This window comes from Sorex fumeus, unplaced genomic scaffold (genome assembly GCF_029834395.1).
Source record: "Sorex fumeus unplaced genomic scaffold, SorFum_2.1 ptg000131l, whole genome shotgun sequence".
Taxonomy (NCBI): Eukaryota; Metazoa; Chordata; class Mammalia; order Eulipotyphla; family Soricidae; genus Sorex; species Sorex fumeus.
In genome coordinates this window covers 14,173,114-14,200,554 of record NW_026606188.1, presented here as the reverse complement: position 1 = coordinate 14,200,554, position 27,441 = coordinate 14,173,114, and the positions used below count along the sequence as shown (strand labels likewise).

Genomic DNA, 27,441 nt, shown 5'->3' with positions numbered 1-27,441 from the left:
TAGGCAAAAGTATTGCATTTCAGATATTTCTCCTAAGGGTTGAAATGTGGTCTACACATGCATTACTCACCCACAAACACCTGTGCGAGCAAGAGCACACAGTCCCGGGGGACCCTGGGGGCCTTAAGAGGAGAAGAAAGCAGATCTAAAGCTCAACCCTGCACTGGTGACAATGTACACAACACACTAGAACCCAGAGCAACCTCATTCTTCAACAGAAAATCAGGGCACTAAAGTCTAATAATTATAGTTCTGAAGACTGAAGCAACAGCTAACTAATGTAACATACTGATCATTTTGTCACTACAAGGTATGTTCTTTTTTGTGATGGCAGAATATCCAATGTAACACAAGGGAATGCAGTGATTTCTGCTTGTCCTATATTTTATCTTTTAATCCAAGATTAACCCAAAAAAAGCTAATGTGGCCTATTTAGTAATAACTAAAGCTTCAATGTAATGAAATATGATTTACACTATAAGTAAAATTAATCTTCACCTTAATTAATCCTGCAGAAAAATGCTATTTTCTATAAACAAAATAATCTTTGAGAAATCAGCTTTATATTATACCTTTCTATATAATTCTTTCAAAGGGGCATTTCATTAATCTTGGTGCCAATAAAGTAGATTTTTATTTTACCTGGTATAAGTCAGGAGATTAATAGAATAGAATCATTAAAAATACCTGAAACCACTGATTTTTTTTTTTTTTTGCTCTCTTGAAGCAAGCAGAACACAAGATTTTCCCTAACATATTTCTGGAAACCTATTGATTAAAGTATCTGAACAATTGTAAAATGAAAAAACCTGTATATAATATAGTAAATGATGTTAAAAGACATTAAACTTTGCTTACCATCTCGAATCCAGAGAGGTTAACTGAGAGAAACTAGAGCTAAATACTAAAATAAGAACAGAACTCAAAGTCAGGTTAAACCCAGATTTCCCAATTCATTCTGCTTCAAAAATCAATAAAGTTTATGAAATTCTAGAAGTGCTGCCTCATTCTAGTTCTTGACTTTGTTTTCTACTCAAGTTTAATTTTAGGGAGAAAAGGGTTAAAAAATTTTAAAATAAGGATGGAAGAATTTAAAGATATTTTGTCAGATCTCTATCAGTTCAGCTTTTCATGTAGAATATTTCAAATAAACCACCACAAAACTGTTTAAAGAAAACAATAAAGATAGGAAATCCATGATAATGATTTATTTTTGTTTCTTTATTCCTGTTGATCAGAAATATAATCTTTTATGTAATTAGCTGGTTTAGTAACCTAATACCATTGTGCTATGAACTTTATCAGTCTGCTCCGGAGTCCCCATTTGTTTGTCAATCATAAATTTGCTACTAACAACAGCTCTATGCATCATAAAAATAACCCTTGCATCTGGTCAGCTTAAAGGGCAAACTTGTGGCTAGAGAGACAGGCTGGCAGGCAGGGCTCCTGCCATGCACTGGGCATGCAGACCTTGCCCCGGGCACATCATAGAGCCAACTCCCAACCCTGTCAGGAGCGACCCCCGAGTGCAGAGTCAGGAGTCAGCCCTAAGCTCCACTGGGTGCACCCACCCCCCAAAACAGCGGGGACGTAGTGAAGTAGCTAAGTTAAATTTCTGTGTGCGTATATATATGTGTGTGTATACGTATATACATATATATAATAGATATTTTTTGCAGTATCAGGGCTCAAAGCCAGGGTTTCATATAAGTGAGAGTCAAGCTCTACCACTGAGCTACATTTCTAACTATATATATATATATACATATACATACATATATATATATATATTTTGGTTTTTGGGTCACACTCAGCAATGCTCAGGGGTTACTCCTGGCGGTGCTTGGGGAAACCACATGGGATGCCGGGGATCGAACCTGGGCTGGCCACATGCAAGGTAAACGCTCTACCCGCTATACTATTGCTCCAGCCCTCCAACAGTATTTTTGTTAAAGGAATATTTTTGCTTTGCTTTTGTTTTGGAGCGACATTGGCAGTGCTCATAGGGGCCCAGGTGCAGGGATCATACCAGGGTCAACTATGCAAGGCAAACAACTTATCTCTCTAGCTCTTGAGAGATTCTTTTTTTAAAGTCAACCTACAAAAGTACAAAAGTCTGGAAGGCGGTGTTCTCTTTGCACTAATATGAACCGTCACATTCTGTCTGGACACACTAATCAATTACCCAGAGCCTGATTTACATGAGGCCAAAGCTGAAAAAAACAGGTGAGCTTTGGAGTGAGTGTCTCAGCACACACCCTGTGTTGCTGAGTCTCAGGAAGGCACCAGGAGCCCCCATCACCCGAAGGTCTAACCTCTCCGTCCCGGGTCCCAGTGAGTGATTTAATCCTAAGCCTGAGCCTTAGGGATGTGTGATGGGAAGGACAGAGCAAAGTCCTTCACACCGGCCTCTGCAAAAGGCGCTCTCTTCACAACTGCACTGGTTTTCTGAGAGGCAGGTCAGATGAGAGGAACTCAAACACAAACACAGGGGAAGTCGTTCAGCTGAGCTAATGCCTCTAATGCCCACCAGTTACTTTCAAGTTGGAAAGAAAAACGTGCTCTAAGCTCGGAAGAACAGAAAGAAAGATTGATACGATGCTTTGAGTCGTTACAAACCTGGTTTCAGTTCCAATCTAGAGAAGGACAGAAAAACAGGAACACTCTTAACGTCATATTATACCTGGGGTCTCTATCTGTCAGTTCTCACAACCTTCTGGAGTTTCCTGCTTTCAAACTATTAATATCTAGTATCAAGAAAAGATGGTTTTAGCTCAGGGTTATTCTACCCGCGGAGACAACCAGATCCAAGTATAAGGTCTGCATATTTACTTTATGCTAATACTAAGAAGTGCTCTGTACACAATAGTGTTTTTCTTAACTGATCAGAGCCCTGGTACTGCTGCCTTGGTGGCCTGGGGTCAGTTAAATCCCACTGCTGTGCCTGAGACCTACCCACACCCCCATGCCCACTGCAGGACTCTTGGTCAACCCCGGGGCATTTCAGCTGTCCCATAGGGGACGGGTGAGTGGGAGAGAGGAAAAGAGACAATCACTTAGTTCTGATGTGTTTGTTTGAAAAAGGGGCAAGTTGGGGTATAAATCTCCAAACTGACTGAAGTGTACATAGCAGGAGACCCTCTCCCTGTCAGAAGTCCAGATCCCCTGGACAACGTAGGAAGACTTGGATGACGTGATGATGGGGATAGATACAAGTACACAAAAGCCAGGAGCAGACAGACTTGCCCGAGACGAGGAATTTTTCTGAGCTGCTTCAGCATTTTCTCTGATAGTCTTTCCCTGAAGCAGAAATGTTGAAGGGCAGTACGCAGCCAAATGTGAGGGCACAGTTCTGTGCCCAAGTGGCGATAATGTCATACCCAATAAACAGCTTTTCCATTAATAAATGGAAGTTTTAAGCGAACGTAAAAGCATGTATGAGCATATACACATAATAAAGCTATTTTCTATCCATAAAGCAAAATCTCTGGCTATAGCTGGAAATGCAATCTTAGAACTCTCACTAATGTTAAGTAATGTCTTATGTGAGAGTAGAAAGTGGTTGATAAAAATACTATTTATGAGTTATTATGGAGGGTTGGGAAACTCCCTAAGAATGTTATTTCAGAACCATGTACCTTGTAGGTAGCAAAGTGACTGCAAATAACTGAACAGTCACACTGAGGATGCGAAGTTAGCTTAAGTTTTATTTTTCATACCTTATAGAAACTCTTGAAAAAACAACCAATCAATCGTGAAAACAGATTTCATTTTTACCTGTACAATGACATGAGAAAGTTTCTTGATACCAGGAATTCTAACAAACAGCAAAACAATGATGTTTAATTGACCTGGTCACTGGGATTAGTTCTGCAGTCTGAGAAGGAGTCTGCTCAATCCAAACCAACTAGCCTCCCCTCATGGCCTGACAGCCTGACCCACAGAAGGGCAACAGTCATGGCATGAGGAAGCCCATGAGGGAGAGAGAGGCAGGTCCACAGGCCGAGTTGTGGGGGGCTGAGGTGAAATAGGGAATCTACTGCCTCAAGGAAGGAAACAGCACTTCTCTCTGACCACCCCAGTCACCAGGAAGTGCTGGGGGTCTGGGCTGAGGGGAGTCGGCTGAAACCCTGACAGGCTCAGCAGGCCTGTGCAATAATCCGGCCACGGAGTTTCCTGGGAAGCGGTGGCACCAGGCTGGACCGAGGAACTGGCTCTCTTCAGGGAAGGAAGTCAGCTCAAAATCCATCCATCCCGGGATCCGGAGGACATGAACAGTAAATTCCTAAGTTTGTATTTAGAAAATGAGAGGAAGGAAAGAGATACATTCTCCTGAGGAACGAGGGCTTCTCTTGAGTGGAAAGAGCAAACACAGAGATCTGCAGCTAACCCCCAATACGCTATGGAGAACCATGCCCAGGGGCCGGAAAGCCTCCCAGGAGAGAATTGGGTGAGTGCTCCCAAAAACCCCCAGTCGGCCAAGCCCAGGGGTGCCGATGGGGGGATTCTCTGACATTCTGAGCACACGGCCTCTGCTCCCGTCACTCCTCCCAGAGGGACTAGCCGGCCCTTGGGCCCGGGCTCCACTAGGGCCCTGTCTCAATGGCCCTCGTGTCTTTGCGGTGGTTGGTTCCATGCAGGTTTTTTTCTAAATACACCCCCAGCCTCCTCCTACCCCCACCGACACCTCCATCTTTCTGGCTCTAAGTGACCCTTAAGGAATGAAAGCTAGTTCCTATCACTGGTTAATGGAAAGTCTGCTCTACAGTGTCCTTAGAGCAACAGCTATCTGCTTGCATATTTACCCTCCAGAGAGCTGTGAATGGAGTTAGTGTAGAAAGCCTTCCCTATTAAGTTAAATCGCAGAGCTATACAGTTACAGGAACACATTCTCTATGTATGGGTTGTTGTATGTGTCAGTGTCGGGGAGCAAATGATCCATGAACTGAAGGACAGATCTGATATAATTCCCATCTCCTCAAATCCTCCAGCCACTTCTCAGATCTCAGAAATTAAGACTTCAGTAAAGGATTTCAGTGAATGAACTCATGACCAACACAGATTATGGCAGAAAGGAGAAAATAAACACAAGAAAAAATATACAGTTAGAGGATTTAAATGCTCTACAAGTTATATTGTCAAAGAATATTGCTTTCAATCTCACCAAAAATATGATGTCAACTACATACATATCAATCCTGAAAAGCAACTGCCATTTTATTGAAAATGACATGAGGAAAGAATTTAAGAACCAGCAGACATTTACAAATGCATTACTGTGTTTCTTACCCTTTATGTGGTACAGGCGGACTCTATGTGTGATATGTTCAAAAAAGCAGGTCACATCTGAGAAAATACGTCCATGCTGCACCCTGACCAAGGGTGGTGTTCTGTACTCATAAGGCTGTGAAGGAAATGACATTTTTAAGGAAAATATTTTGGCTTTTAACTTTTCCAAGAAATTACTGTAGTGTCTAAACTGGCAAACACAGATATCACTTCATATTTGCTATTTTAAGTGAAAACAAACCTTACAAGATATCAGATATGCCTATGTCATAAAAATGGCATGCAGGACCTCTTGTTACCACAGATACTGCTTGAAATAGAAAATAGAAATGTTTGCAACCTGATTGGTCTAAATGATCTGCAAACATTCCTCCCAGTTATATCTAATTAAAATCCTTTATACTGTCCATACACTATTTATTAAAAATTGCAAGCACTCTGGAGAGATGAGGGTTTCCCAGGCACACAGCTATTATCTCCACTGCCCACTAATGTCCACAGTCCAGACAGGGGGCCACAGGTAGTAGGATTCAGAAACAGTGTCATCATGGTCAAGTTTACGAGGCTATAAAACACTGCCCTTTTTTCTTGAAAGAACTAAATATAAAGAAAATTTACAAATATAAAAACAAAAACTATGGCAACCACTGGTTCTGTTTTCATCTCTTAGAAGCTGAATTCAAGAAATATGGGCATAAAGCCCATTAATTTATGTGACATAGAGCAACCTCAAACTATTTATGAAGAATTATATTTTCTTCAGCATTACACTTCTTAGTGCAGCAACAACATAAAATACTAGGCTTGCAATGTAAACTATTTAAGTAGGATAATATTTTCAGAACTCTGTCATCTTCTTCCAAATTTAACTCTCTAGCTAGAGAGAAAAATATTATGAAACAGTATACTTTGGAATTGGCCAAGTTCTTCAACTTCTCACGGCAAAACTGGAAAGGAATGGAGGGCGCTAGAGGCAGAAGGGATGGTGCTTCCTTCCTGAGAGAACATCAGCTCATTACCCCACATTCTTCATTCCTCTCCATACACCTAGGGATCCGACACACCTATCTATCCAATATTAAAGTATCTGAAGATAACTAATTTTTCACAGGGAAGTAGAATACTAATTTTAAGGAGAATGTAGAATTTGAGACAGTCAAGAGAGCAACTGACAGGGAAGGAATGTGAGAGAGGGAGAGAGGGAGGGAGAGGGGAGGAAAACGGAGGTGGGGGAAGGGAGAGGACAAAGGAGAGTGGGAGGGAGACACAGGAGAAGGGAGAGGGAGGGAGATAAGACTAAGAAGTAAAGAAATGACACAGCCAGAGCTGGAATGCCAGAAACCCCAGACTGGAGCGCCAAGATGAAATAATTTTAAAGTAGTATTGTTAACACAGGGCCAGAGCGAGAGTTTTAGCAGGTAGGGATAGGGCATTTGCCTTGCACGCAGCTGACCCAGGTTCGATTCCTCTGCCCCTCTCGAAGAGCCAGGTGAGCTACCAAGAGTATCCTGCCCCCAAGGAAAAGCCTGGCAAGCTCCCTGTGGTGTATTTGATAAGCCAAAAAACAGTAACAACAATCCTTACAATGAAGACGTTACTGGTGCCCGCTCGAGCAAATTGATGAACAATGGGAGGACAGTGACAGTGATTGTTAACACATAGTATTTCACAGTATGTGTATTTCATAGTATGTCACTTATTTTTCCTTTTCGGGGCGGGGGGGAGGGCTGCGAGCAGTGGGTGGGCTGAGCACACCCAGCAATGGTCAGGGCTGACTCCTGGCTCTGAGTTCAGCCATCACTCCTGGCAGTGCTCAGGAGACCAAATGGAATGCTGGATATCAAACCTGGGTTAGCCAAGCTCAGGGCAGACGTCCAACCCGCTGTATTATGGCTTTGGCCATAGTAGTGAATTTTTTTGTTTTAATGTATCAAAGTCCATCCAAACAAAACACTTGCCAGGTGACTAAAGTTAAGTGAGGAAACACTGATTAATAGTTTATACTTGGGCTCTGCTGCTTGCCCTGGGATGCCCCCAGTGATCTGCAACTGACTTTAAATTTCTTACTCATTTAAAAAGAAAATAACAAACAAAAACAAGGACTTTCATAATCTCCTATAATGTGCATTTGATTCTGTTTTGCTTGTTTGGTTTTTGGGCAATACCCGGTGATGCTCAGGGAACCATACGTGCTGCAGTGCTGGGGTTCAAAGTGGGCGGCCACATACAGAGCAAGCTGCACTCTGGCCCCTGGATTTGATTTGGTTTGCAGTGTGTTAAATAATGGCACAGAAGCAGCCTTTTCAGGAACTGGAGCAACAGCACAGTAGGGGGGACACTTGCCTTGCATGCAGCTGCCCCAGGTTCAATCCCCAGAATCCCATATATAATGGTCCCCTGAGCACTGCCAGGTGGTTCCTGAGTGCAGAGTCAGGAGTGACCCTCAGCATTGCTCGCTGTGGCCCCCCAAACACAACCAAAACGAAAAGTAATAGCATTTTCAGAAGGCAGGTCCTATAGGATAACACTGGTTTGTCTTTCCTGCCTTGCCACAGGGAGCTTAGATTTAATGGGTTACTCCCGTCACAGTGCTCCCATTCTTCTGTGTGTATTTGTAACCTCTTTCTTTGTGCTCTGCTTCCCCAACTGGTCCAATCACCTTTATCTCCTAATCAGACTCTGTTAACTTGTAAATATTGTTTTTCTTCTTTTTCTTAAGTCCTTTGCTTAGTAAATTCAGAGCACTGTCCTTTTTCTATAGACACAGGAAGACAGTTAATACTATGCCTTGGTAACTTGGGAATTAATTGACTTTGAATTTAATTGGCTGGAGCGATAGCACAGCGGGTAGGGCGTTCGCCTTACAAGCGGCCAACATGGCCAACCCGAGTTCGATTCCCCCGCCCCTCGCGGAGAGCCAAGCAAGCTACCGAGAGTATTCGATACGCCAGACACAGTAACAACAAAAGTCTCCAATGGAGACGTTACTGGGCCCGCTCGAGCAAATCGACGATCAACGGGAGGGCCTTTACCTTTTACTTTTTACCTTTAATTGACTCCAAGTAATATTCACTCCTGGGCATGTTTTCTAGATTTATGCCTCAGTTGCCCTTACTTCCTAGCACTCCAAAAACAGAGTCCGGATGAGGTACTGGATAGACCCAGGGCAGCTGTGAGCTATCCTGGCATCAAAATGAGCCAGGCCAAGGTGCCGTAATACTTAACTAAAAGAGCATGGTCATGGACAAATTCTGTCATGATCCAAAAAGTAGTAACTGGAGTAGGAGTCTGTAAGGGTTAGGAAAGATTAATCTGGCCTGAGTGCTGTAGTCTGAGATCTATAGCGAGATGCCAACAGAAGAGCCATCCTATAAGCTTAATGTATCTCTTACTGTGTTCATACAAAATAATATTAAGAAGCAGAGTTAAGATGTTAATTAAGTTATTGGACTAAGGAAAGGAGAAAAACACCTAGGTGTTATTTGCTCTTGAGCCTGATCTGTGACCAGGAAGTGATTTGATATGTTGGTTGTGCTACCCCTAAAGTAGGGGTGGGGGGAAATGAGATAAAGTAGGGAGTGAGAGAGACCTGAGACCTGAGAGAGACTGAGGCAGAAAGTCGGAGTGCAGAGAGATGAGCAAGGGAGACAGGAGGAGATGGGAATGAGGGGCAGGATGAGACTGGAATGGAGAGCTTAGTGAGATTGGAACAGGAGCATAGGGAGAAAGGAATAAAGGCAATGATCACCAACCAGCCTGCCTGGCCCTTGTTTGCTCCTTCGTCCACCCATGGCATTGGCCATCCTGGGTGGGGATGTGGCCAGAGACCACCGAACATAGGCAGAGAGTGCCGCGGGATTTCCTAGTTGCCTGATGATTACACAGGTCCCAAGGCACAATTTGGGAACAATTATTGTATCTTGAAGGTGATAAAGATTGTGTAAGTCTAAAAGCAAGAAGGAGGGGCCAGAGCAATAATACAGCAGATAAGGCATTTGTCTTGCACAAGGCCAACCTGGTTTTATCGCCATGGTTTTATCGCCAGCACCTTCCATGGTCCCCAAATCTGCCAGAAGTTATTCCTGAATACATGGAGATAGCACACAGCTCTGAGCACCACAAGGTGTGACCTAACAACCCAGGCCCCCCTCCCCCAAAAAGAAAAAATAATAAAACGAGGAAAGGGGAAATATCAAGTTGACTCCATGAAAATTAAAGTGCAATCAAAATAACTTTTAAAATAAAATTCAAATTAAAAACTTAATACATAAAATCTGCAGGAACAGAAATAGTGAGATAATGTCAAATTAAATTGTTGAAAAAAACTTTTCAACATAGCAAAATGGAGACATTACTTTTAGCATGCCTATTATCATAGCGAATTTCAGCCTCATCACCTTTTCTGTGTCACCCCTGTGGTACTACTACAGTATTCCCCTCAGACCTTTTCTGTGTCACCCCCTGTAGTACTACAGTGTTCCCCTCAGACCTTTTGTCTGTCATCTCTCGTGGTACTACGATGTTCCCCTCAGACCTTTTCTCTGTCACCCCCTGTAGTACTACAGTGTTCCCCTCAGACCTTTTGTCTGTCATCTCTCGTGGTACTACGATGTTCCCCTCAGACCTTTTCTCTGTCACCCCCATGGTACTACAGTGTTCCCCTCAGACCTTTTCTGTGTCACCCCCTGTGGTACTATGGTATTCCCCTAAAAAATTTTCTGTGTCACCCTCCATGGTACTATGGTATTCTCCTCAGAGCTTTTTGTCATCTCTCGTGGTACTACGATGTTCCCCTCAGACCTTTTCTCTGTCACCCCTGTAGTACTATGGTGTTCTCCTCAGATCTTTTCTGTGCCACCCCCTCCCCCATCCCCCTGTGGTACTATAGCATTCTCCTCAGACCTTTTCTGTGTCACCCCGTGGTACTACGGTGTTCCTCCCAGCTAAGTGTAGGGGAGCCATTCAGTGTCAGGGACCAAAAACAGCCCAGTCTCAGAGTCACCCCCAGCCTCTCACTTAGTCAATATAATGATTTTTTGATTTTTCAATATAATTCTGTCAACTCTAATCACTCTCAAACATTATATCTTCAGGTCTATTTCATCTATAACTAAATCTTCTCAAACAGAACCGCATATCCAAAAAGTATGTTTTTAAAGAACATACCTTCAATTGTGAACTGTCACCATGAGAGACAAAATATGGACATGTAGTGAAATAAAACTGAACACGTGGGAAGTGAGGAAATGTATTAGAAAAACAGACCAAATAATTTAAAAAATCCACTTCACCATTTCATCAAAGCATTGGCAGTGGTTAGCATGGATTTGTGGAATAATCACAAAAATTACTGTTTTCTTTACTTTCAAAGGTACCTAAATCAGACAGAGCCTCCTTTATGAAGAGAACTTAATAGAGCATCTTAATTGATTCCAATAAGGAAATTTATTTAAAACTCAACTATAAAATTCTAAATATGAAAAAGGAGAGAACAGTGGGGCCAGCTGGATTATCCGTATGAGGTAGGTAATGGAATCATGACCTCACACCGTTTCTTCATGGCCTTCCAATCCATAGATTCCCTGCTCAGGTCCTCGGCACTTACCTTGGATTCCCCGTCAGGTAAGAAGAGGTAAGCACCACTCTTGTCTCTTTTACTAGTGGTTCCATACCATGAAAATTGCACTTTTACTTGATGAGGTTTACCATCTTCTTTATTTATCATTTCCTACAAACAACAACAAAATTAAGGCTACTAACAACAACAAAATTAAGGTCCAGCTTGTTAAGAGTCACTATACTGTATTTATCTCCATAGATATGTAAAAATAAAAAGCTGCCCTGGGATTCAATCTCTAATATTTAAATTATTTGAGAGAACATCCAAACACTGCCTTAGGATTAAAAATCTTCATAATACAAAAATATGAAATATAATTTCATCTATGAAGAGAATAATAAATTCACCTACTTAAGTCAACTTTTCTCTTCCTACAAACAATATGTAAATTAAACCAGTTATTCTCAAATTTTACATGGTAGAGAAGATGGTCTAATTTTTTTTATAATTTATTTTTAATGTAAATCAGTCGTGGTTAATACTGTGTTAATGTTTGTTATTGTTGTACAAAGTACTGCACCACGAACACCATGCAAGTGTCCAGAATTCTCCACCACTGCAGGTTTTATTTCCCATATGCATGGAAAAATATTTTCGTTAAGTACAGTAATAGTAACTTAGTAAAATGTAAAGTTTTAAGTGCTATGTCACATTATACTGTTTTTGTATTATTAGTTTCAGCAGACATACATTTACTCAGTCAGACTATTTTCGAAGCTTCCACAAACATTCAGAAAGTGTTTGCATTCTGGTGCTGGGGGCTAGTCCTGACTGTGCACTGCTCGGGAACTGGTCCTGGGTTCCCACACGCAGAGCACGTGCCCCAGCTCGGGAGCTTCTCCCAGCCCTCCAGGAATGCTTCTGAACAATCACAAGTTCTACAGATCCCAGAGCGGTACCACCCTGGGCCACACTGGAGAGGAGCAGGTGGCAAAGAGATCAACCCACAGACCAAAAAGAAAAAAAAAATCCCCCCGAAAACCCTGCGTGAACTACAAAGAGATGGTGCAAGGCAACATGGTAAATCAAGAGACTTCTTCCCATCAAGAGAATTCTTCCCACCGGTTCCTTCATCCACCCCCTGTCGATAGAAGAGAGAGCATAACTCTTAGAAGGAGGCAGAGAATATAAGGTGAAACCATCGTTAAGAGCAGATGGTTAATATGCAGACAATACTGTCCTACAGCCTGAAAGCAGGTCCTGGGGAACACTGCTGGAGGGAAGCTGACGCTGGCGGCGAGACTGTTGATGGAACATTGTAGATCAAAAACCCAACTCTAAGTAACCTTGTATCATGGTGCTTTAATAGAACTTGTCTAAAAATCTGAAAAATCAAATCAAATAAAAAAAGACATAAGGCTAACATATTAGGATACATATGTACTCAAAAATATGAGCGTACAGATTAGGGAAAAACATTATGTACAAATCTTTCCCCACAGACAACCGACTCTTCAGTCAACTTAAGTCACCTATCCCCTTCATACAAACAATATGTACAAATTATAATAAAAGTGATAAGCTGCCTAAAATCTCAGAATTGTTCGGAACATACCTCCATAAGCCCAGACTGGTTAAATCGAAGTTTAATAAAGGAGTTCTCTAAAGTTATATCTTCTTTGGCACTTTTCATATTCTTAATGTTGAAAATTCCTGTATCTTTTATGTCACCATAATTAAACAAGGCATATTCAGATAAATGAGGATTTGAACTTGTTGATTCCAAAATTTTATATACTTTCAATCCCAATGGTGGTAATTTTGCTAGAAAAGTGACCTTTAAAAGATTGAGAATTTATTAAAGATAAATATAGCTTACTTAATAGAAACCATGTATTACTTTCATTAATAATAACCAATTGTTACATTTTAAAATAGAAACCACAATTCTATTCTAAAAATGTTTTGCTAACATGTGGGAGCACATATTTTAGTTAATCCAGAGGACCTAAAACTTGCTGAGAGGACTATCAAGGGCATTCATCTTTTCCTTCTATTTATGAAACTCTAGGAACTCTTGATTTGTGCTTAGGAAAATTCTCTCCGATGAAGTAAAGCCTTATTGTGAATAATAATTTTCTTCTTAGAAATCTTCTCAAAATAGTGATATTTCAATACATTAAAAATGAGACTGGTAAATTTAACATCAGCCGTAAACTAATGATTTCAGTCAATGACTGCCTGAGGTCCAGCAGACGTGTACGCTGAAGCTCTGCCCAGGAACCATGGCACCAGCTCCGTGCTCTGGATGGGGACCCTCCTTTAAAGCCAGACTGAAATTCTTCCTGTAAGCTAAGGGGTTATGAGTCTTTCTGAGCAGCGCAGTATGGCTTTTAACAAGCAGAGGCAATTCTCCTTTAGAGCTCATCGCTTATGGCTGGATCTTCACAAGTAGTTTGAAGTGCCCTTCATGTTCAAAGCACAAACTTTCTAGTGATGCAGGGATTCAGTTTAACTCTGTTTACTCCAAAACAATTTCTTCCCAACAATTTATTACTTAGGAGCAGATTAAAAAAAAAAGTAAAGAAAGAAAGAAAGGCAAAAAATTACTTATTTTACGAAAGCTTTCTTTCCTAACATATTATGTTACCTTACCATTATGAGAATTTGGACATACCCAAAATTATTTGTCAGTATGATATTAATCTTGATTTCAATAGGCATAATCATCATCAAACTGAACTATGTTCAATAAAAAGAAATTCAAAAAATCCTTGAGTAATGCTTATTTCATTAATTTGGGGAGAAGCTATAAGCACAAAAGTTTCAGTGATAACGTGTTAATTGTAATTAGAATATACATATAATAAATATATGTTTTTGGAAATAGGACCTATTTCCTCTTATTTGGGCCTGGGAAACCAGCTGGTATTTACAAATTTAGCAATCTCATAAACAACTTGATAGTTTAAGAAGTTATGCTTTTATTAACTGGTTATGATTCTTTTTTTAAAAACACGTCTTTCAGTTCTGTGGCAACAACATACCTCGTAAGCTGCTTCTGAAAAAGTATCTGCTTTGTCCCACACTGCGCTGATTTGAATTTCCACAGGTGTCCCTAATGCAGACATCACCTGGACATTGGGGGAACTCACAAAGACTGAGACTACTGAGTTTCGGTCTTGTTCTGAAGGATTACAGACCACCAGATGCCTGCAAAGACAGCTGCTTTACTACCAGGTCTAAAAATAATCTATGCCCTATTGACTGCCTATCAACAGTCACAGTGCTAATATTGGAGAAGACATACAAGGCACATTCTGGTGAAGTACTTGAAGAACCAACAATTGCATCACAACAAATACCACATAGTACAAAGTTAACACAGTAACATGTACTTTCTAAGAATAGAATGGTTTATAAACAGAAGACATTAATAGAATTAATTTTTGTAAATTAGAAAATGACCTATATACTTAAGATTTTATTTTCTATTAATAGGATCAGCTAGCTCTATACAACCAGAATTTTGATCCATGCTTGACCTCACTGGTTAAGAAAATACTGGAAATACTGGTTAAGAAATTATGTTTGTAGTTTGTCAACTATTAATTCCAATTAAAATTTTGGAATTTGTTTTGCACCACTAACAGAAAAAAAAAATACAGCACATATTTCTTACACCCTATTTTATATACAGGAAGCCTGTACTATTTAAAAAGTTGGTTCTGGAACAAAGGCAATTTGAAGTGAATTCACTTAAAGCTGGGGGGAAAAAAACTAGTAATTAAGAAAGCTTTGATTGGAACTTAGGTAGAAAAATCTAAATATATACAATGGCTAGTGAAATAAGGCAACATCTGAATCACGTGCAAGTCTTAGAATCAAGAGAAAATGAATTCACGGCAGTTTGGGGACAGTGTTCCCAATGGCCTTTTATACTGTCCCAATGGCCTTTTATACTGTCCCACATCTCTCATTTGCAGAGGATGGCTTTAAACATGAATATTTTGTAAATATCATTCATGATCTTTATCACCACACTTCTTACTCTAACCCATCATTTCTTCAGTTTTCTCAGCAGTTTTAGACTCCCAGACTTCATTTCATGGCGTTAGGAGCAGAAATTGTCTACCCATCATATCACGGGCTTAATGGAATCCACAGCTGCAATATTTTACTTTATAATCAATTTGTACCACATTATCTTCAAATAAATAAGTTATTTCAAAGAGAAAACCCAAGCAGTAATATAATTGAGATTGATTTATGAATATTTTCATGATCTCAAGCATTGTTTTTTCTATCCTATTTTATAACTGTAGGAATACACACAAAATTAAAGTCAAATATCAAATATCTCCCTCTGGCCAGAGCTACATCAGAGCTTGTAGAAATAACTTAGTATCATTTATTTAATGTCCCAGATAGTATATCAGTGCTCCTTTACTCTACAAAAGTGTCTTATGTATTTCGGTTGCATTACACACCTACCGTTTAAAAAAATTATTACCTATGCTGACCAAATTACAGGGTAGGATAGCAAAAAAACGCTGAAGGAAAGAAAAACATACACAAAACATGTTTATTAGAAATACTGAGGATTGACTCTGAGACGCCTGAAAGGGACAGCATGACAATCAGAGCTTCTGCTTCCTGCCAGGGAAGCACAGGCTCTCACACCCGACACATCATTTATGGTCACTGAGTCCCCACATACAGGAGAGACGACAATAAAACTCCACTTTGCATAGATGCAGATCAATTCAACTCCGAGCACAGTTTCAGTCAACAAACATTCCTGAGAGTATGGTCCATCCCTTTCACCCTCCAACCACCACCGCCAGCGCCTACTCCCCAACCACACGGTTTGCACCAGCAAAGGGACGGAACGTGTTCTATCCCTAGTGGGCTGGGGAGTGAAACAGCTGACGAGCACTTTTCCTTAGGACTGCAGGTGCCCAAGCAGCATTCAGCAAAGAGGGACTGACTACTGCACCCCGCCCCGCCTGAGGCCTGCGAAGCCGGGATCTGTAATCAGCTGGGCCTGTCTCCTGATTCTGAGGCTTGCGCAGGTTCTGAATGAACCTAGAACTTACAACGCCAAATTCTTTAGGCACTTCACCACACAGCTGGTGACGAAGACTGAAAATCAGGGAACAGGTGTCCAAGCATTAAATTAGATAATAAGCATCCAGAATGCTGAAGCTTAACATTTAAAGTAAACAATAACAAACCACAGTTTGGTTTTATATATTATTAAATCACTTTTTACAAAAAACTGTGCAGCAGGCTTGGTTTTGTTTCATTCCAGTAGCTGATTAGTATTGGACCATAATGATGTTTCTACTGTACTGAATGATTATGTAATTATCATACCAGGAATCTATTCAAAAACTCAATGTGTAGAGTATATAATGAATATAATGCTGCACTAAGGAAATCATTTTTAAAAACATAATTAGAAATTCACAGCATGTCTTTCAGTGCACAATGGCACGAATTTATACAACACACACAAACTGCTATCTGTACATTTTAAGTAGAGAACAGAGAAAACACGCTCATGTATGAATTTCTTCCTGTGGAAACAAGAGCAGCAAAGGTTAGCTATTTCCTGTTATCCAGCACTTGGTAAGCCCTGTGATACTGATAAATCTAAAACTCAAGTTTTTGAAGCCCCTTTATAAACAGAGCCAATGAGTTCTATCATACTCATTTCTGGAAATAAATTTTTGATCCAATTCTAATGGAAGTATTATATTTATATCCTAAAAAGGAAGACAGTTTATGGTTTACCTTGGAAGTAACAATACCAGAAGCACAAACTCATTTCTCCCAACTTCCCTCACACTTGCATTAGTATCTTATATGTTACCAAGTCACATCAAAACTGTTTCATGACATTAAGCACCTACAATTGGGGGCTACAGGCAATTACCTCAGTTCTCAATACATAAGGAACCGCCACAGCTCATGAAGATACACCACCCCTGTGACCTGCCAATCAAATTAGAGGGCAGACACAAATCTACTGGGGCCAGCAGATAAAGAAATGGAGAAAAACAAAAGGAGCCTGTATGCACATGTCAAACTGAATCACTTTATAAAAGAACTAGAATTCTGCTCTAACTGCAGCCATAAAGATCCTAAGGATGAGAACCACCTCAGCATCCATCCATTCACCTGTCTTCTGGAAATAATTCATGTCAAGTGAAGGAAGAGAACTGGGCCCAGCCAGGTCCTCTCTCCACAGCAAATCTAGGCAGTGACAGGACTGGAGAGAGACCAGGGTGACAAGAGCTTTATCCAGAGCCAGATGAAGGGCTAAGTGGCGGGTTATAGCCCTGCTGTTCTGAGGGACTCTGGCGCTCTCACCAAAGCAAGCTCAGGGACTGGCTAGTCAAGCCAAAAACACAAAAGATCCTTTTAAACACAGAAAAATATTCTATTAGTTAATTCTAAGAAATGGTCTAATTACAGATGAAAAACAATAAATTTGGTTTAAAAGTAATGCAACCTCTAAAAAGAAACACCAACTTTAACAAGGATACTCCCTCTAGATTCTGGGATTTTAATGAGCAATCACAATTACTTTTCTCTCCTTCCAGAAGTATGAAAGTATAAAATACTACTCTATTAAAAGCACGGATTTTGTAAATAATTGGAGAAATAACAGTACAGACAAAAGAAAACAAAGATGTACATTCTAAGTGGAGTGAGAGAATGACTGTACAAATATAAGCAATTATTGTTATTTCAGAATATTCCCACCATCTATTCTAGCAGAACTTGGGTAGTGAAACACACCTCGGAAACACCTGTATACAGAGCAAGGAGAAAAGAACCTGAAGTCACAGTGAGGACTGAAGAATCGCTAAGTTATCACAGGCTAATTCATTATATGGTTCTGGTTTAGATTAAACTAAAGTTTTAAATCAAGCAGTTTAATTTTTCATTTTGTGCTATTATTTGGGAAGGGGGTCTCCAAAGCAGTGATTAAGAGTTCCCAGATACTGCTGGTGATTCCTGGTCAATGAAGCCAGACAATTCAGTACAGTTGTGCTTGGGCCAGGTGGTGCGTGGGGGGCATCAGGACATCCAGAACTGTTTGAGGCTACGTGGACTAGGGGTTAAACCTGGGTTCCCGTGCATGCAAAACACGTGTCTCTGGCCACCAAGCTGTCTCCTTCAGAGACTTTCATCTTATCATTGTCGTCGTCATCATCATTGTTTGCTTTGGGACTATACCTAGTTGTCATTTTGATTTATAGAATTACATCACCATTACTAAAATGAATGCCCAAGACCTTCCATTCATGTTCTTTTGAGAAGAAGGGGTCATACCCATCTGAGGTCAAGACTACCTCTTGGCTCTGTGCTCAGGGATCACCCCTGGAAGTGCTCAGGAGACCATATGTGGTAAATATATAAAACTCAGGTCACCCACATGCAAGGCAAGTATCATACCTGATGTACTATCTCTCCAGGCCCCAGATCTCTATTTTTAACTGATACTTCTGGTTGTCAGGTAGAAAACAAATTTAAAGATACAAGATGTAAACAGGAAGATCAAGTAGGCAGTTATAATAGTCCAGATAGAAAAGCTGACCTACATTAGAGGGAAAGTAGAAATACAAGATAAGGAATTTCAGAAATAGGTAACACATTTTGTTAGAACGGTTTCTCTCTCTATATTTTTTTTTAAAGAATGTGGAAAAGGTTGCATGGTGAATCAGAAGAAGAATCTTCCATGACTAGAAATTAGGGCGAGAGAGGTATGGTGGTGCATTAAAGATGAAATACCATTAGAAGGGAGTGACAAGAAGAAGGTGTTTGGACCAAGTGTCTAGCTGTAGGCTAAGCAAGGCCTCTTGAATACTGAAGTCATCTGAAGATCATCTTCAGAGTTCTAACCTGATGACCCTAAACTGTCTTTTGATGACAAGCAGAATAACTGTCCCTTAATGATTTACCAAAAACACTGATCTCCAGAACCATCTACAGCACCCCAAGTGTTGTGGTACCACCTTAGGCTCTGCAGCCCAGCCCTCCATCTAAACACCCCCAACCACACTGGGCCGTAATGCACAACTGGGAGAAAGTGGCTATCAGCAAGGTAATGAAGCCCAAGAACTTCTCTTACTTCCTGCAAGGACAACACCAACTGACCTTTTAGCAAATTCTCACTTTCTGCAAGAGATTGGGAGAATGGAATCACAGTATAATAGGCCTTCACTTTTCAATGTGGTGATATTTTGGAAACTCATTTCCTATGACACTGTCACTGTCACTGTCCTCCCACTGTTCATCGATTTGCTCGAGTGGGCCCAGTAAAGTCTCCATCATGAGACTTTGTTGCTACTGTGTTTGGCATATCAAATACGTCACGGGTAGCTTGCCAGGCTTTGCTGTGCAGGCGAGATACTCTTGGTAGCTTGCCAGGCTCTCCGAGAGGGGCGGACGAATCGAACTCGGGTCGGCCATGTTGGCTGCGTGCAAGGCAGACGCCCTACCCGCTGTGCTATCGCTCCAGCCCAAGACTGGTTATTTCGCAGTTGAATTTTCCTTTCCAAAACTTCCTCCCCTTGTATTTATCAAACCAATACTGTGAAAATGACATATCCCAACAGAGAAGAAAACCAAATGTTTGTTGGTAGTGGCCGTGGGAATCACCTTCTTTGGCACCTTCTTTCCAAGTACATACAAGTAAAGCCTTAACAAAAATGAAGCTGCTGAGGCGAAGGAGCCGAAAGCAGGAGAGCTCTCGTTCTAGTATTCCCTTTACGATATTTAAAGTATGAAAGTGAGACGCCCACAGTTCAGTGCTCCTGGGAACAAAAGAACCACACTCAGAATTAAAGTGATAACCCTCATCGATACAACTATGTATTTCAGGGCTTTCCCCAAGTGGGGAAGTATTTTTAAAGACATAAGCATACAACTAAAGTATAATCAATATGCGATTTATACCTTCTATAAGCAAAATAGTACCGAAACATTTTCCAATTAGATGTAGAGTGTAAGAAAAAAAACAGCAAGTTAATAAAAAGGATAAACAATCTGCTCAAACTATTCTTGTATTTTTGACATTAAAAATCATAAAAAAGAAACAGATGTAAAAATTGTATGTGATTTGCTGACCCCAGGAGACTGCTGCCAATTAAGGTACTTTCACTCAGAGTTTTGTCTAAAACAAAATACCATCTGTTTTACCTAAAACATTAAGATGTTCAATTTTCCTGTCAATTCCGAAATCACATCTGTAGTCATTTTGTGAAAAGACAGCAAAAGACATTATATTTATGGGTGACTACATAAGGAATGATGTTCAATCAAAATGTAATTTTCATCTCCTGGAAGAAAATCTCATTTCTTCAATGACTAGAATGCTGTAACTTTGAAGCAACACACAGTACATAAATAGGCTGATTTCCACAAATAAAAAAGACCTTAAAAGTTAATGCAGTAAAATAAGGCTGTCTTGTTGCTAAAGACGGAAAAGGAAAACATGTTTGTATTCATTTTGTGTATCCCTGTTGGCACTGGAATCTATCTTACATGAGGCTTTTAGGTGAGAAGAAAACAACAATTTTTTTTATTGACGCTGCATCTCTTCATGCTACTGAACCATTATATAAGTGGTAAAAATGAGAAAGGAAATAAACACAAACCACTTTCTATTTCCAAAATACTTTCAGAAACAATATTGGACCTGACAGTGACACTCTTCCTATACAAACACACGAGCAAAGGAGAAAGGTGTGAAACATTAGAGAAAACACCATTTCCGGGGAACAGAGTCAGAAAGGTATAAAACAAGGATATATTTTGAAGAAAAAGTCACAAGTCAATCTCATTATTTATAGGATTTTAAGCAGTCATCAAGGCCTATAAAAATATCTAAATTTCCTAGTCTAGCCCCAAGCAGAACCCCGGCAGCTAAAAACCTCAAGAACCCGACCACCGCCATGCACAAGGCCACACTCCACATGTTCGGACGAGCCTCACCCAAGAGGGGATGAGCCTCACCCAAGAAGGAATGAACCTCACCCAAGAGTGGACCGGCAGGAAAACCCAGGTGTGCGGGAACCTTTGACTGAGATCTCCAAGCCTGCTCGGATTGGGACTGGCCCTCCTTCCCCCAGCTCCCCAGTTTTCCAGTAGCTTGGCAGTCACACCCATGAACCACCCCGGGCGGCATGTAATCTCATCAAATGGCCAAGACCCAGAGACTATAAACTCCCAGAAGAGAATGGCAGAATTTCCTGGACATTATAGTCCATCCATAACAAGCATCACAAAACAAATAGTCTAGCACTGTCTTTTTGGCAGGTTTGAGTGGTGGTGAGACTGGTGTTGAAATATAGAATATAACCAAAGTAGAGGGAGAGTATGGGGAAGGTTGTCTGTCACACAGGCAGGGGTATGGTGGAGAAATACTGGAGATTTTGGTGGTAGAAAATGTACACTGGTGGAGGGATGGGTGTTTGATGATTGTATAACCGAAGCTCAAACATGAACGCTTTGTAACTGTATCTCAGGGTGAATCAATAAACGGGTGGGGGGGAAAATAAAATAAAAATATAAAATTAACATTCTGAATAAAAAAAAAGTAACATTAAGTTCATGCCCAATTCAATCCGCTTAATCAATGGTTGAATAAATAGCAGTACTCTTACATTTAAAAAAAAAAAGGAATCAAAGAATCTGAGAAACTACTGCCATACTTCTGAAAAAAACATCCCATTTTTACTAAGAGTGAGTATAATTATTTAACTCTAGTGCCTGTTCAAATTATCAAATTCTTCCATCCGAGAGTACCATGATTTCTTCATTTGTTACTACTGATTTCACTGAATCAGTAACTAAAAAAACTCATGATTGAGAAGTCAAAATACGGATTTTAAAATCAAATTTATCAGCACTTCTATTCATGAGATTCTAATTTCACCTAAGTATAAAGAGTAGCACTGACATTTGGTATAAAAGAACTGTGAAAAATACTAAGATGAAGAACATTATTTAAAACAAACTGTTTAAACAGGATTATTCAAAAGTTAGTCATTGTAATAGTTTCAAAAATTTTGTCTGCAATAAAACCTCAATTACAAAGTTCAAAAATATATGTTCCTTAATCAATACATTGTATTTTCCAACTTTCCTCTCTCAGTGTAAGTGAAACTAAATTCACAGTGCTAACTGAGCAAGGGCAGCGCAGAAGAGAGGGGCTGATCAAATCCCAAACACTCAGACCCACACCCACAGCTATGAAGATGCAGAGAAGGAATAAGTATTACTTAGAGCGAGCATAAGTCATACTACAGCATAAATTCAATAAAAGCAGAATTTCATCACCAAAACAGAAAAAGAAGATTATGTCAAAAGTCAAACTTTCCAGTTCATTAGGAACACAAAATTTAAGCATCAGTCATTTAAACCCAAATGCATCAAACTATTACATATTAGGTTAAAAAAATATCAATACAATTGTAATGATATAATTAATTTTTCTTTTCACATCATTATCTGTTCATCCTAATTAAGGCCTAGCAAGCTTTGAAGTCTTCATCAAGGCTCTAACTTGAAGACTAAAAATTAATAGGAGTATATATCTACGTAAAAATCATGAATTATATTTTATAACTATTCTCTGATCTCATTATTTATGATTTTCTCAATTATATAGTAATAATTTATATTACAAAAATATGCTGTGTATTCAGGTAAGGATACTGATGTATAATAAACCTGATCATTTGATGGGTAAACAACTGCCAATAAAAACATATGAAGTTTTCTTTGGCAATCACAGGCAGTCCCCAATTAAATGCCAAGGTCTAGTGGACACCTTTCTCATTTACAAAAACACAGATCAATCGACCAATAATGAAGCAGTTTGATTAACACAAATTAAAAGTTACTAGGAAAAAGGCATTATAAAAAAATCTCATCTTGCTAAAATCATCTTCATTTACAAATAGGTCAGAGGCAGTCTAGGGTCATGGCTCTTGCCTTACAGCTGCTAACCCACCTCTACCTTCAGGCACTACCCATGGTCTCCCTGGGCACAGAGCCAGGAACAAGCCCTAAGTCCTGTCAAACATCACATACACACAAAGAGGTTAAAAGATTAATAAAAATACAGCAAACAGAACATTATCAAACATAAGCTAAAAATAATATTACTAAGATTTTTTTACTATAAAGCTATAGAATTACCATTCCAAGCTTTACATGTAAGAAAAATGCTATAATAGTTTGAGTATAGGTAAAGCACTGTGATAATTATTAGTACTGAACACAACACAAACTTGAACAAAATTCACTTCTCAGGAAAAAAATTTAAAATAATAAACTTTATGCAAAATATTTCTTTAATGTTTTATTTGCTAGTTAGAGAACAGAATTATCAAAACAGAAAGCCAAGCTAGAAATGCAGAATGCAGTATGTTTATGGAAAATTATTTACCGTGGTTTGCCATTCAGAGTTACAATCTTTTGTTGTGGTTGTAAGTCGTCCTTGTTTTGTTTCAAATCCTACAAAAATAAGAATACTTACTTTAGCAGTTAAGATTCAAAATTAACTATGTGATTCAAAATTAACTTGCAAAAATCTTGAAGATGGCACAATAGGAAAACAGTTCTTTTTTTCCAGATACAAAAAGCTATCAAACTTCAAGATATTTCTTTGTATGTATATTTCTACAAACGTAATTAGTGTATATTACCAGGACCACGGGCTAGAGCGAAAGCACAGCGGGTAGGGCGTTTGTCTTGCACGCTGCCAACACGGCCGACCCGAGTTCGATTCCTCTGCCCCTCTAAAAGAGCCTGGCAAGCTACCGACAGTATCTCGCCCACATGGCAAAGCCTGGCAAGCTGCCTGTGATGTATTCTATATACCAAACACAGTAACAACAAAGTCTCATAATGAAGACATTACTGGGTCCACTTGAGAAAATCGATGAACAACGGGAGGACAGTGACCAGGACCAAAGTTCATAATGGGTAATTCCATTTAGGACCCAAGTAAATTCTAGAGCTCTAGAGATAATTCTGCAAGATAATCTTACTATATTTTTGTTTCTGTGTTTCAGACACTTAAAAACATATCTATTTACTGCACTTGCAACTTTAACAAGGATATCTATAATCATTGATTATAAACATCAGTATTTGAACATACTGAAGTTAGTATTTCATTCCAGAGGTATGAAATCACATTACATAAGTAGAATCTAAGAATAAATAAATTGAAATTTACAAATATCTGATCTGAGTTGGGCTGTAGCGATAGCACAGAGAATGGGGCATTTGCCTTGCACGCAGCCGACCCAGTCGACCTGAGTTCGATTCCTCTGCCCCTCTTGGAGAGCCCAGCAAGCTAACGAGAGTATCTCACCCGCATGGCAAAGCCTGGCAAGCTACCCGTGAAGTATTCAATATGCCAAACACAGTAACAAGAAGTCTCAGAATGTTACTGGGGCCGCTCGATCAAATCGATGAAAAATGGGAGGACAGTGACAGTGACAGTGATCTGAGTTGTCAAGTCTAAGTGTAAAGAGGATTACAATCAAACTGTTTTTCCTACTGTCCTTCCTGGTTTCAGAATTGCCTGGTCTGCCTCTCAGAGCACTTTCTTTATCATCATCTCATCTGATCCCAGGAGGTAACAAGCTACAACAGATGCTATCATCCTAACTTACAGATGGGCTCACAGAAAGTAACTTTTTCAAGGCCCAAGTGATAAGGAGCACAAATTGAAGTGGATAGTACATCTCTCAGTTCCTTCATTTTCTTAATTAGTCAGTATCACTGCAACATATGGCCCTCTGTTGGCCCCCAAGATATTCAAAAGGGGTCGCGGGCATAAGTCCTGGCGTTAAGTGAGACCTAAAAGGAAGGCAGGGGAGTCACTGGGAGGAAACCAGGCTCAAGCCGGCTCTTGTCAGGAAAGGTTGTAAACACTGCCCGCAGCACTATAAGGGTTCCTCCCCAACTCAGAAGACTACTTGGGGTCTTAACAAGTACAGACAAAAGATTTACAGAAGTTCAAATATCCAGAAACTTCTAATTCAAGTCACAGTTAAAAACCAATTAAAATGTTCAGTTACCTTATAATACTACCTTCAAAGTGTTTTAAATGCCTATATTTTCACCTATCCTACAATATGTCCAATTATTTTTCTACTGAGACTTAAGTTAGCACAAAAGTCAAATAAGTCAAATAGAAAAGTATTTACATGAGATAATATAAATTTAAATAATGTAGGTAGCTTGTGAATGCACAAAAATTCATATTTCAATGTCTTTTTCGTTAAGTATCTTACTTCCTATTCTAGTTCAAGACTACAAAAACAACAACAAATTTGCACATCTGAGAAATATAGAAGATAACAACTTACCATTTCTAGGAGGGTATCAAAAGAGAATAAGTCATATGAGCGTTTATCTTTCAAAAGAAGAAGCAGGGTCGAATGTCCAATTATTTTCTTCAAATCCAGTAATGAATGAGAGAGCCTGAAAGCAAAAATTTCAGTAGTATGAGAAGTAAAAACTTCGAATGTCTTCATGTTCATTAATAAGAAAGTAAATAATAAACAATTCATCCTGTATTTATAAAGTGAAACTTATAAGAGACCTATAAAGTACTGATTTTTTTTACTCACAACCTTGTTTTTAGGGAAAAAAAAGTCAATTGGAAGCCTTCACAGAAAAAAATTCATTTAAAATAGAAAACTTTCTAGACATGTAAAACACAACTGATTCAAAGAAATACATGAACTGATTCAAATTTCTTACACTTTCCATGAATTCAAAACATTAAAAGTATTCAGCATGATCAAACCAACAGATTTAAGACATTCTACAAAAATACAGTACTTTGATACTTTAAAAAAAGGACAATAGCAGAGATGAGATTAACTCTGGTCACAAGAAAATTTAATCAGTCCACACACTTCAAAGAATTAAAATTCCTATATAATTCAATTAGGTAGCTGGTTGAATCTAGTTTCATGTTCTTATTCAAAGAACTAGAAAAAAGTTCTTCGCAGATTTGGATAACTGCCTTTGTCCCTTCTACTTCAACTGGTCACTGAAACTGTGAACTGTATTCAAATTGTAATTTTATGTCTTTGAAACACAAAAAGGTTATGAATCAGCTGACTCAGGATTAATGTGATACCATGATGGTACATTACCATCACTGCTGAAGTATTACACATAGAAAAAAAAAACTTCCTTGAATTTTTTTCAAGTTTAGTCTTATTTCCTGAAAGCTCTACAGAGCAGGTACCCCTAAGCAAAACTTGGGGAAATATGTAGAAAAACGATTCCAGTTTATTGTGTTTGTAGAGTGATTAAATTATTATCTCCTAAACAGTAAGCTGCTCTGGATCTATGCCTAAACACTTTGTTGCATGCAATCACAAATTTGTAAAGGTTAAAAGAACTTCTTTGTTATTTTTTCTGTTTTTTTCCTTCTCTTTTTGGGTCACACTCTGCGATGCACAGGGGTTGCTCTTGGCTCTACATTCAGGAATCACTCTTGGCAGTGCTTGGGGAACCACATGGGATGCTGGGAATCGATCCCGAGCTGGCTGGATGCCAGGCAAACACCCTACTCACTGTCCTATCGCTCCAGCCAAGAACTTCTTTCTTAAGAGAATAATATCACTTTAAAGTTATAAGTGATAATCAACATTTACTTGGTTAATAACATAATTAGATAGCAAAGTTATATCATCAAAATATTGTGGATTTGAGTTCGTCATCGGGCTGGAGCGATAGCACAGTGGTAGGGCGTTTGCCTTGCATGCAGCCAACATGGCCGACCCGAGCTCGATTCCTCCGCCCCTCTCGGAGAGCCCGGCAAGCTACGGAGAGTATCTCGCCCGCACGGCAGAGCCTGGCAAGCTCCCCGTGACGTATTCGATATGCCAGACACAGTAACAACAAAGTCTCCAGTGGAGACGTTACTGGGCCCGCTCGAGCAAATCGATGATCAACGGGAGGGCCTTTACTTTTACTTTTTTAGTTCGTCATCATCCAGTTAATTTCAGTGCATTCAAATATCTTCTAAGTTGGTAAAATATATTTTTACCAGTTCAAAACATTTCATGAATACAGTTCAGTAATAAAAACAAGTTCCTCAACCTAAGTTTCGTATTGTTTACATAGCTATTTCTTAATTGGAACATCTAAACCTATAGAATAAAAGCATGTAACTACGTTCACTATCAGTTAAAATTCACACACACATATTTGTAAAATTTATGTAAGAATATGAATCAAATTATATGAAAGCCACAAATCAATATTCTCGTCCTAAAGGTACACTCTCAGCCTTTGACTGAGATGACAACAGGAAATAAGCTCTGCATTCTCAAACTCTTTCTCAGAATGTATAAAGCCATTTTGCTTTAAAACAAAACAAAAATTTTATTGGAATTCACTGCAAGGATGTAAGAAAGAATCAATATACAGAAATCAATTAATGTAATAAACCAGAGTAACAAAAGAAAAAGTAAAATTTATATTCAAATGATGTAGAGAAAGCTCTTGACAAGAGTCAACATCCACTCATG

The 27,441-nt window shown here is 39.4% G+C and overlaps 1 protein-coding gene across 1 annotated transcript in view; it reads right to left on the bottom strand.

Moving 5' to 3' along the window:
• Nucleotides 1-27,441, bottom strand: part of MAN2A1 (mannosidase alpha class 2A member 1) — a 205,571-nt gene that overhangs the window by 56,260 nt on the left and 121,870 nt on the right. The window contains exons 11-16 of the mRNA XM_056139074.1: nucleotides 25,258-25,372; nucleotides 23,322-23,389; nucleotides 13,897-14,062; nucleotides 12,465-12,686; nucleotides 10,895-11,017; nucleotides 5,290-5,404 (exon numbers count right to left, since the gene is read on the bottom strand). Coding sequence (XP_055995049.1) covers nucleotides 5,290-5,404; nucleotides 10,895-11,017; nucleotides 12,465-12,686; nucleotides 13,897-14,062; nucleotides 23,322-23,389; nucleotides 25,258-25,372 — 809 coding nt within the window. The remainder of the gene's footprint in view (nucleotides 1-5,289; nucleotides 5,405-10,894; nucleotides 11,018-12,464; nucleotides 12,687-13,896; nucleotides 14,063-23,321; nucleotides 23,390-25,257; nucleotides 25,373-27,441) is intronic.